This window comes from Protopterus annectens, chromosome 3.part0 (assembly GCF_019279795.1).
Source record: "Protopterus annectens isolate FY-2018-M chromosome 3.part0, PAN1.0, whole genome shotgun sequence".
In the NCBI taxonomy this organism is placed as follows: Eukaryota; Metazoa; Chordata; order Ceratodontiformes; family Protopteridae; genus Protopterus; species Protopterus annectens.
Genome location: NC_056731.1, coordinates 666,025,898 through 666,038,530, shown reverse-complemented (window position 1 = coordinate 666,038,530; position 12,633 = coordinate 666,025,898). Strand labels below are relative to the sequence as shown.

The window sequence follows — 12,633 nt, the reverse complement described above, 5'->3', positions numbered from 1 at the left end:
GTTTGTGCTACTTAAGTGTGCTTTGAGAAACATCTTTGCAATTTTAGTTTTCTTCTTAATCTTTAGAGTTGTTTAGGTGTGCACCTACAGAGTTTGTCTGCCACAAGCATGCAGTCTCTCTAGAGGTCAATTTGCCTTGAGTAACTGAAGGGAGAAATGCTGGTACTATTTATATAAGGAATCCACATGCCATATGCTGTCTGACCTATGCTGGCATCCATCACTGACCTTTGCAAATGAATGAAAATAGCTATCAAAGAAATGTCTACACAAAATAGATGGAGAGCAGAGAGGGGCCATAGAAATGACCAGGGTTGGGGGACAAAAATTATGAAGAAAGGCAGAAGATATGTACACTTGACAGAAAAAGATGGAACATAAAATAAGGATGTTGGAGGCATTAGTAACAGTGAAAGGTGGTCAGTTCAAATCAGATTTTTTAAATATATATATATATATATATATATATATATATATATATATATATATACATATATATATATATATGTATATATTCTTTAGAGAGGTTAAGTAGAACCTGGAATGAACTGCAGTAAAATGTAATTGCATATCAGGATAACTGTCAACTGTACTTTATTGTGAAGAATGAATTTCAGTTTGAGACTTACAAATTCCATGTACCACACTCTTCTTCAATGAAAGGGTCTGCCACAAATTAATTCTTAAGATGTTTTACTCCAGTATCTATGGTAAATACCGCTGAATCATTAATTCATAAACAGAACCTTATTTAAGTATAAGGTAACATGCTTTAAACATGCTGTAAGCTTCTTGGTTGAAGCCGTTAAAAAGTGTTCCACATTTTGTCCATTTGTTCCATATTTTTTTTAGTACATTCTCTTCCTTAGTAGAGTTTTTTAGATCACTTGTCGGTCCTGTCCAGATTCGTTTATTTATTAAGTGACATTTGTGGTTTCTGATAGACTATACTTTTACCTTCACAGAATTTAGCTGGTGATCGAGATTTACTTTTGATACGTATTACACCAGACAAGGATGGGAAATTTGGCTTTAACCTAAAGGTAAGAAAATATTTTTTAGAACTATATTGTCAAGGTATTTTTCAAAATGTTCATAATAAACATCAATGTGCAGTAAAATTTATTGCCTTTGTGAATTAGTCACTGGCAGTCGTCTGCCCTTTCAACCTATCAGATCTTTGGATGTTCTCAAAGCGAAGTTGAGTTTCTCCACTCAGAAGCTGTTAGCAGAACACACCAATTTCCGTTTTTTTTTTTTGCTTCAAGAAATATTTGATCATAGGTAAGTAAGCTCTTTCCAAATGATGTCAATACCAGTGTGATAATTACCTGGTTTGGATACATTTTTATGTTTTTTTATAGTGATACTGCTTTTCTGCTATTTATTTGCAGAAGTCCAGGAGACATATGAAAATTAATGCTTATAATCCACACAAGATAGTTTAGTTAATCAGAAATTAACATTTAGAATTCAATACTTCATGCTGTTTGGTTTCTGTAACATTCATAATGTACTTGTGTAATAATCAAGCCTCTTGGTCATTGATAACACTGTTCAGCAATTATAATCCCTTGAAAAGGAAAAGATCAAGGCAAAGATACAAGTTGGGGGGAAGGGGGCACCACCCAATCCTCTTAACATTTTCATAACCCAGATTCTATTTTAATAACCAACCATCAGGATTCTCGATCCAGATACTGGATCCGTGAGTACCACTTTTTTTTTAATGTTTACCTTGTAAAGTTACCATCCTTTCTGTGTCATCTGCCATTTCAGCTAGCAAGGATTTGTGCTCCCTTATGTCAGAGGCTTGTAGTAATATTCTTTGCAAACAAACCTACTAACAAAAGCAAGTGAAAGTTAAGAGTCATTAGCCTCTGATGAGTTCTTATACATAGAAGTTTAGCCCTGGGAGTAATTACAACCAGTATCTCAAAGAAGTAATTACATTCCGCAACTCTGAATTAACGGTCGGTGACACTGGACAGGCCCTGCCCAGCCCTTGATTTGTCCTGAATTATATCTCTTGCAAACATAATTTACTATCAAAAATATTGTTGCCAATGTTGCCACAATATAAAAATATATGTGCAGACACTGCCACTACCAGGATGGCTGTGGAACAAATCTGACTGCATGTCTCTGTCCTGAGTTCTATGTTGAGATGTTTTTCCCAGCTTGCTTTGAGTATGAGCTACTCACTTCTTTGAAGAATGTAGTAGTTTAAAGACCCAAATAATCAGTCCTCTGGTGAGAGTACTTTCTACCCTAACTTCAGCAGCCATTTTTAGTAAGTCATGCTGATCCTCTGGAAGACATGTCCACCACTTAGTGGACTTCTTATTTTGTGACAAAACATAATATTCTAACTGCACCTTGTTGTAGACTCATCAATTCATGCTAAGCTTATAGGTGACAGGCCAATGAGAGGTCCAACCACAATATCTCTTGTTATTGAAAGTATATTAGTTACTCCTGATAAGATTATTCCCCATCACAGACATTAGTATACAGTCTCCAGTCCACTCTTCTGGTCTAGTTTTAAAAGTAGATAGGGTGTTACTTTGTTTGATGTGTAGCTGGGGTATATTATAAGGTCAGGGATTACATTGTCTTAAGAATCTGTTGTGCCAGCAGGTGATGTTGATCATGAAATGTAGGTTGAAGTCTTGGTGTGAATGCCAGACAGAACGTCGGTCCTGAGAAGGAAAACTAAATAGGAATATCTCCATAGGAGTCCATTTGAGGCAGAGTAAAATGATGGGGCTTTTATTCTTTCTGGGGTAGCTAGAGTATTTAAACCAGAAGTGTTCTTGCCAGAATCCTTTGTATCTTTCAGGCTGGAGCAGTATGTTTTGTGAAGTACATTCCAGAAGGGGATTTTATTCAAAGATAGTTGTAATAAGGGAAGAAGGACCAAGAATGCCTAATCAGCAGTTGAGCAAGGTAAAAGGACTTACTAACCACAGCTGAGGCATGGTGATCAAAAGAAGGATTGTTGTTCACACTGGTACCACAGTCTTGGATAGTAGCATCTGTTATGGAGGAACTCCAAGTAGTCTAGTAATAGAATGGGTGGTGATTTTTCCCAAATTTAAGTATTTGGCATTCAGAGTGAGCCTTTGACCTTTGCACCAGGTATTGGTGTGATCCAAGATTTACTTGGAGTATCTGAGTGTCTGAAGGAGATTTGTCAGTTACACTTAATTTGCAGTCATCAGCAATCTTAGCCACAGCCCCTTGGCATCTGCTTTCACTTCTGAGAAGTAGTTGCCAAACAACAAGGAACCCAGGCAGAGACTTGTTAAGCAGTGCTGGTGATGCTCTTCTAGTACTCCCTACCTTAAACAGGTGGGCTCTGACTCTTCTAGTACTCCCTGCCTTAACCAAGTCGGCTCTGTCAGAGAGCCAGTTGGCTTACCAGCAGACTACATACTGGTTTAAATTAAGGTGGGAGAGTTTATATGTGATGCCAACATGTGGAATGGTATCAAAGGACTTGAAAGGTCAAAGAAAACAGTATAATCCTTCATGCCCTTTTCTAAAACTTCACTGACCCTTTTAAAGGAATTAGCTAGGTTTAGTAGACACAACCTACCTTTTATAAATCAATGTTTTTAATCCAGTTTGTAGGTCACCTATGTCATGGTTTATCAGCTTGACAGTTGATGTAAGCTGTAACTTTGCAAATGATATTTTGAAGCTGATAAGTCTTGCGTTTCTGGGGTCTGTCATAGGGCTGCGGTACCAATGTCACTCTTCTTTATAACTCGGAGAAAAAAACAGTGAAGAGACTTAAACTGAAGAGGTTTAAGAGGGAGGTGACAATAAGAAGTCCTTGAAATTTAGTAGCAGACAGCCCAAGGGCATTATCAGTTCCCATTGAGCTAGTTTTTCTGTTTATTAGATAATATTTCTGTTTGCTAGGTAATGCAGATATAACCTGGTCCAAGATGAAGTCGGGAGGGATGGAATATTTGGTAGTGGGGGACATCTGGATAGGTTGGGAGCATGAAATCAGCACTGAATTTATTTGAGTTGATACTAACAATAACCGGAGTTCAGTGCAATAATGGTCATCATGTCTCTGTTTTCTAATGTAACTAAAGAAGACTTTATTCTTATAAATATATATATATATATATATATATATATATATATATATATATAGAGAGAGAGAGAGAGAGCTAGCAGGACCCCTGTACTGATTCCAGGCTTTGTACTCCTTGGTGGTGCGGTCAAAAGTTTTACTTGTTAGTTTTAAGTGCCTTTTATATTGGGAGTGTGGGGATCTGTTACATATAGCTTGAAGTGTCATTTTTTTCACTGTAAAGTTTCTTTATATGGGAATTTCACTGTACGGTTTATTCATAAATTTATCATTCTTTTTTTGGATGGGAACAAACTGCTTGATTTATTTGTTCATAAAGTAATAGAATTCAGTGGAATATGCAGTAGCATCAGGTACTAGATTATCATGAGAATTGCATCATTTGTAGTTACCAAGGTCAGTGCCATAGCTAGGAATTGTGGGCCCCCCACAAAAAAAAAAAAAAATGCTTCCTAAATTGCAAGCTGCACTCTTCAGTTTAGATTGATGCAATATTGGTATTCAGTCATGAATGCTGACGTACTGGTGATGTACTAAAAACTTTGATCAGCATTTGCCGATCACTGACCTAACAATTTGAACTGGAGGTGGCCCCAACCTAGGTATGCCTATGGCCAAGGTGTGTAAATAGGATTTTTTTTGAGGATTCAAAGTATACTTCAAGGGAGAAGGTTACTGTTTGGTGTTGGATCTTATTAAAGAGGCAGAGGCAGAGACATTAGGGGAATTACTGGAATACTGGAAGTGGAGACTCTGTTAAGGATAGTTTTTGTTATTCTGATTAAGCATCAATCCACATGGATACTTTTTAAACTACTAATAAGCACTGTCTGATTAAATGACTGGGAGAATCAAACCCTGGACTACAGGAAGCATCTGCTTAACAGGTCATTGCCTTAATCTGTTGTGCTAATTACCAGACACTAAGGTCAGACGTTTATCATCCTAGTGGAGAAAGGGGCAGTTGGACCAAGGAAATTTAGAAATAATAAAATCGAGGACTCTGAATATATTTTTTGCTGGTTGTATAAGTATGCCAATTTATAGTGTGTAATAAGTTGTCCATAGTAAGTGCATTCTGTTTGATGTTACTTTGATAATCAGCATGATCGGAGGAGTTAGAGAAGGGGGCCTTATAGTTGGCATTGATATGGTAGGCAGTTTTTTTGAGAGTTACCTGGATTTGTACAAGTTCCAGTATTGTATAATGCAAGATTTTTTATGTTAACAGTGGGTTTCTTAACAAATACAGATATGCTTCCACAGCTCCCTGTGGATCTGAATGCATGGTAAACACTGGGCCCATGCAAGCAGGGAGAGGTCAGATCAAGTTTCTACAACTAAACAGGCTTATACATCTTCAAGGTTGAAAAAGACCTCAATCTTTGCTACCTTTATTTATTTTATTTAATTTATCTGTTTAATTAATTGATTCATTTATTTGCATTTGCTTACAAGGATAGTCTTTCTGGGCAAATAACATTTCCTACTTTCAGCACAGGCCCTGAGAGATGAGCTCCATAATATAATCAGTTCCTTGGAGTTAAAACGTACAATGAGACATATAGCAAGCATAAAACATTAGATACATATCAGCATATTTAAAAATATTTGGTAAATAAGCAAGAAAATAAAATAATTGTATTTTAAGATGCATATCATATATGAGGTTTACTAAGCATATGCTATAAGAAGTACATGCAAACGTGAAGTATATTAAAAATATATATGAGAAAGAGATGTGCAGGTTTTAGGAATGGGTGTAATGCCTAAGGAATACAAAATAAGGTATTGAGGAGTGACAGATGAAGAAAAGAAACGATAAGTTAGAGAAACAGGGCTGAAATATTTATATTAAAAAAGTAGAGATTTCAGGAGGTAAGGAGTGAGATACTGAAGAGAGAGAGATAATGGGTTAGGGAAAAAGAAGCAATAAAAGTAAAAAAAATGGGGCTGATTATGGAAGTTAGAGGGAAGGATCAGGACTAGGAGATGCAGAGAAACATAATTTGGAATAGAACATTTTCATATGCATTTAGAGGTTCATAGTTTCTTAGGTAGTTTCTAGGCATGCAGTCCAGGAGACAGTTAAGGAGCCTTGACCCGATTCCCAGTTACCCAAAGTCCTTTCTGCTAAATGCCAGGTTAGGTGACATTTTAGTATACAGTGGAGTATTTTTTTTTTTTAAGCTTGCCTGCATTCAAATGTTTTTATTAAGGTAATTCCATTTTCTTTTTCCAAAGAAGCCGAAAGTCAGGAAATCTCATGATTATTTGTAGATTTTTATGGGGCAATTAGTTTTTGAATGTGTGACTTGAATTTTCTAATGAGATTATACATTTATTGCAAGATGTTCACCGAAGGTCTGTTTTATGGTTTGTAAATTAAGATGTGGACTGATTTCATTTGTATGAAGATTATGCAGTGTGGAAGTTCCAACCACTCTGTTCGCTTTAGTGCTGCATGGTAGTGGGTTCAGTTTGGAAGTTTGCTACAGATTTTGCAGTTATATTGTAAGCTTGCTGCAGTTTATTAATTGAGCAAAACTACCTTGATATTGTCTGACTCAGAGTTTGAAAAGTGCATATGTCTACAAGTTGAACTTTGCCTAAATAAGGCAGTATGAAGGCATCAAAAACTTTAGCCAATAAGCAAATGCCTTGAGAGAAGAGGTGCAGCCCTTCTCTGGCAGTGCAGAAAGGTTTATTAATCATTTTAGCACAGGCAGAATCACACTAGACCCTTTGGAATGACACCAGTTAATTAGCCAGTTGTCAAAGCCAATTATTTTATCTTTGAGTTTAGGCATAATTCTTGGTGATGGTCGAATACCGCTCAGCACCAGTCACTTGCGTTCCTTAGAAACATGAAAGGAGACCTCAGTAGTATTTCTTTATATCTCCTCCATGGTGGAGCACCTAAGGTTATTTACTCCTACATGGAAAATCACAAGGTCATACTCATTTAGGAAGTAAACGTTCCTGAGGGCCCTTGTAACATTATTTCCTTAGTACCAGAGAGACAGTATACTGTAACCATTTACTTTTCTAGTCCAGTGAGCAGTGCCCATGTTCCTAACTATGGAATCACTGACATTCTCTGCAGGCCTGTGGGCTTTAGGGAAGCTGACTTGTAATTTTGATGATTCTTAATAAAGGTATGTGTGGCAGAAGGTATGAATAAAGAAATGTGAAAGTACATGGGTGGCCGAGGTTTGCAAGGGGGGGGGGACTAGATGTAGTAGGAAGAACTTTTTTTACCCACCTCAGCATATGTTGGTAGAACTTTGTCTTGCGGTTTACATATACATGGTATTTCAAGAAATAAGGCCGCAAACTAAGTAAGTGTTTGCATTCTTTGCATTCCAAGTAGTACAGTGCTAATGAGTTGTTATTAGATGTAGTGCAGTTGCTACATTGCCTTTAAACTCCTAAACTAACAGACTGACAAGGAAAGAAGCATGAGTCCATGTTTGTAGTAGCAGTACTCATTTTATTGGAGGAATTAAACAAGGATTGTGTGAAATGAGACACAGTAGTGAATCACTAGTTGGCTACTGCAAGGGTACTATTAGTGCTAGTCTCAGAAGAGCTGCACACAGATACTAATCAATGTCCCTCTGCTCCTTCACTCTCTCTGCATGAGTAATACTGTAGCACTTAATCCCAAGCTTTTTCCTGAGAACTTGGTCTCTGGCTGTCTGTCAGTCACGAGTGTTTGTAGGCATGGTTTAGTCTTCTCGTGGTACTTGGATTGGGTAACATGTTCAGCAGCTCAGCACAATAGAGCCCCGAGCTGCAAAAATGCACCAAAGTTTAAAGTGAAGATTCACTCACTGAAACAGTAATCAAAACTGCCCAGCCAAAGATGACTGGGAATTATTGCCTTACGAGCAAAATGGTTAACACTAATCAAAAGATGTCTCCTTAGAAGTAGTTCTCAGACTACAGTGATTAGCGGTCTCTAAGAAAGATAGACATCAATTTCTCTCAACTGTTCCTATTACCAGGAGCAAATCCCTACAACTTACTCCAAGTAGGTTGCTGAAAAGCAGTTTGCAGGCTCCCCTGTTATCAGTAATCTCATACTACATGTTAGGAATTTTAAAAGTATGCTGGAAAAGAGGTTAATGCTGTAGGATTTGCAGTGTGCACACAGAGAAATAAGGTGAAGGTAACTGAAGTATTGTCAGTCTAAGGAGACAGCCTTCTTAACATGATTGTGTAGTTCTCACTAGTATGAGCAGTTGAGATAAGGCTGAGGACTTCTAAAGTCAAATTTGCACAATGGACAGACAACGAAGAGGCACTGTGTTTAAAAGCATAACAAGGGCAGGATGAGGAGAAATCTAAATGGTTACAGAGTAAGTTTACCTGCAGCTCATGCAGGTTAAACCCGTTCCTGTTCTGTTTACCGTAAATAAAAATGCTGCTTGTTATCTCCACCCAAAGTTCAGAGCTTAATTCATTTTCAGTTAAGAATACAATGCAAGTGTTTGCTAACTTGCTCTAACCGATACCTTTTTTAAAACCCCAAGAAAAGACAAATGAAAATAACAAAAAGAAATGTTAAAGCAAAACAGACTGTAATAAAACAGTTGCAAAAGACATGGAGATTATGTAAAGCTATAAACTAAGAAATCCTAAATGGTCATAGAGCACTTTCCACAACAGCTCAAACATCAGTCATTGTTTGTGATTCAGGAGCGGCACAGTGGCACAGCAGATTGTGTTGTTGCTTCACAGCAACAGGTTCCCTGCTTCAGTTCTCAGCTGGGGTGCCTATGTGCACAGTCTGCATGTCCTCTCTGTATTCACGTCTGTTTTCTCCAGGTGCTCTGGCTTCCTCCCACATTCTAAAGACGTGCAGTAGGTGGATTGGATACCTTAACCATAGGTGTGAGTGTGTGGTGTGGAAGAAATACTGTGGCAGAGCTAACCCACCCGATGTAAACCTTTGCTGTAGATGATTGTCACTGTTGAAGTTACACCCTGACCTCATGTGCAGAAATGGGAAAAAGGGGTTGTGGATAGATGGAAAGGATTTCTTAAAGTGATAGTAACTGGTCCCACAGCCTCAGACCTGTTGTTTCATCTATCGCCAGAATGTTGTCTTTTTATGAAAGCTATTCTTTGTCCCACCAGTTGGCAAAACGTCGTGAGACCCAGACTTTAACAAATTATTTAGAATATTTTACAAATTTGTTGTTTTAAATTACCTATCAAAGAAAAAGTCTGTGTCTTCATCTGTGCCATGCTGGAATAATTCTCCCCACATCAGTCCCCTAGATAAATGAAATTCATCACATGATCAGACTAACAACTTCACTTGGGCAACACAGTCTTGATATATATTTTCCAACATCTTTTTTTTAAAATTGCTGAATATATCAAAAAATGAAACAGTAATTGTCTCTCAAATGCTTTTTCTGCATCTAGGCTAAGACTGGTTAAAGGCTCCTTAGAGTTATGGGAGTCTTGAGTTTTTTTTTATTTTAGTTTGTTAATTGGGGTAGTGGGGTGATCCATGAAGGCATAATTTCAATCAATTTTCAGTAATGATACAGTACAATAAGTAAGAAGTGCATTAACAATTTCAAACATAGTTGCACACACACAGTATTTACAAATATATATTGATTATTAAAGCCTTCAAGTTTATTTGTACAAGAGTTTAAACCACCAAGGTAAGAGACTAGGAAGAGTGAAACAGTAGAAAGGGATGGAAGGCAGATGGCTGAATGGGAGGAAGACAGAGAAAAATGAGGTGGAAAGGTCAAGGGTGGTGAGTGTTATGGAAGTAGGAGTGAGAGAGTGGTTAAGGGAGAAGCCTTAATTTCAATCCATATTCTAGGAAGCTCCTAGAAGATGGGCTTGGAGCAAGATTGGGTGAACACTGCGAGGGGCTCAATGGCACAATCGGTTGGACTGGTTAAGTTAACATTAAGATTCTCTTATCTTCCCTAAAATCCACACATATCAAAATGTATGAATTATTTCAAAGCTTTGGCCACTCTTTTAGCTAGGGTAGACATGAAAGCCTTTTAGTCATAATTCAGCACTGATATAACCTTTGAGGAGGATGGCATAGATGGATTCTTCCCCCTCTTTTAATTTGACCGTTATAACAGCTTTGTACCAAAAAATAGGTACATCCTGGCCATCCAGCAAAGCCTTTAAGGGTCAAATCACTCTTACTTCCCAAACTTTGTTTGGTATATTGTTAATACTTGAAGATTTTCCAGATGCCTGAATTTTCATAAGTTCTTTTAGATTTACTGGGGGAAATAAGTGTCATGTGGTCATCTTTTTATCTATGGCGTGAGTACTTGATCTTAAGTAAGCTGCTTCTTTCTGATTTGGACAAACTGTTAAATGAAGATTCAGGAGTATACACTGTTTGACAGATATCATTTAACACCCACACAATTTCTTTCAGGTGGAAAGCATATTCCCTCATGGCTTGATCTTTAATTTAGAATGTATTTCTACTCTCTGTTATCTGAGCCTCACAGATATGGACTTAAAAGCTTTAGAAGTATTGTCACCATAGGTTCATAGGTGCATACTAGGCTCACAACCACTGATGCCTTTCTTAACCTAGCCAAGCTTTCCAATTGTATCCCACAAGTTTATGTACCTTAGAGGTTATTTTAAATGGTATATGTTAGTTTTGGCAAAATTTATAGGCTGTTTCTATTCATTAGAGACATAGTTGCTGGAACCGGGTCGTATTTCCAGTTTCCCTTCCACTGGTCCAGGTTTCTCCTAAAAAAGGATAGGAAGCTGTTTACAGAGAAGGGGAATTCTCTTGAGACACATACCTGCCCTCTGAAGTGTCATATCTGTTGCAAGCAAAGTTCAAATATTCTGATGCTGTTTATTTTGTGGATATGCAAAAGGCCCATTAAAGTGGGATCCCAGGATGCCTTGTTTGCCAGGCATAGGTCACCTCTCAAGAGTCTCCTGGAAGCAGAGTATAGAGATACGGTTGTGAGGAAATCTGCATAGGACATACTGTTTATACCCTGTGTTCTTTTTGTGAGGAACATACTCAGTGATGGGCCTGCTGAGGGTCAATTACAATGGAGCGATGACTTCCTTGGGCCTTGATGTCATGCCCTTGCTTATAAGCTGAAGTACATAGAAATATTTCCTTACTACTTTAGACACATGTTGATTGAAAGCCAGGTTACTGTATGCATACGTACCTAAATCCCTGATTTCTTTTTCTGCTGTTAGGGTTGTGTTATGAATGAAGTGACTTCCCAAAGCATACTAATATGCATTTCTTGGCATTCAGTTTTAAGCCGTGACTTTGGCACTAGTCATTTTTCAGTGTTAGTCCTTTCTGTGGGATGTTAGTATCTTGGGGGGATTCTGTGACTGCTCCTAGTTTGCCATCATCTGCAAACTTGGACAGCAAGAGGCTGTTGACATCAGCATTGACTTCTGAGAAGTAGAGGCCAAAAAGGAACAGACCCAGCACAGACCCCTGAGGGAATCCACTAGTAACCTGCCTCTTTGTGGAAGTGGTCTTCCCTATCCTAATTTCCTGGATCCTTTTTGAGAGCCAGATGACTATCGGGAGTATAACATAGAGTTCTGTGACTGTATCCATGAGTTTGTTTGCAATGCCCAAGTGGTGCTATTATGTCAAATGCTTTAGGCAGGTTATGTTAGGCAGTATTCACAGTTTTCCCCTCATCCATTGCCTTGGTGACTGTCTGAAAGAAAGCAACGAGGTTAAGTAGGCATGATCTGCCATTGTCAAAACCAGACTGGGTTGGGTCCTCTCTTTGAAGGTTTTCTATGCCCTAGTTAACTGCTTCCACAATAATTCTTTCCATAGCTTTGCATAGGAGACTAGTCAAACTTATGGGTGTGTAGTTCCTGGGGTCCTTTGATGGCTCACCCTTGTGCTGAGGGATGACCGTAGCAGTCCTCCATTTGCCTGGCACAAAGCCTGTCTGGAGGTTGTTTAAACAGTGACTCCAGTGGTCCTGATAGGTCATATTTCAGTTATTTTTGAGGCATCCTGGGATATTATCAGGACCTATTGATGCTATGTTTTTGGACTTGGAGATCATATGCTAGGACCTGCTCCTTCGTGATATTTGGGACGGGGTTTGGTTGATGGTATTTCTTTGGGGGGGCAGCTAGGGGAGAGGGGAATAAATGTAGAGCTGAATTTGTTGGCCAGCAGACTTGTTGCATCTTCTGGTTCCATGTAGGTGGCTGCATTTACAATCAGTTCTGCACACTGCTTGGCACTGCCTTTCAGGTTTTGCGCATAGCAAAAGAAAGCCTGGTTGTCTTTTGCCAAGAAGGCTATCTTTACCTCAAATTTAGCTTTGGTTGACTTAATTAGTCTGTTTTTAAACACATTTATTGAATTATCACTTGTGGCATGGGCACATTTACATTTATGTAAAAGTAATCAAACTGTATTAACAAGTTGAAATTAACAAACATTATGATGTAATGTGATCCTATCTCGCCTACATTCAATACATATG

The 12,633-nt window shown here is 38.2% G+C and overlaps 1 protein-coding gene across 1 annotated transcript in view; it reads left to right on the top strand.

Moving 5' to 3' along the window:
- Positions 1-12,633, top strand: part of PTPN3 (protein tyrosine phosphatase non-receptor type 3) — a 2,272,168-nt gene that overhangs the window by 1,591,136 nt on the left and 668,399 nt on the right. The window contains exon 18 of the mRNA XM_044065075.1: positions 966-1,043. Coding sequence (XP_043921010.1) covers positions 966-1,043 — 78 coding nt within the window. The remainder of the gene's footprint in view (positions 1-965; positions 1,044-12,633) is intronic.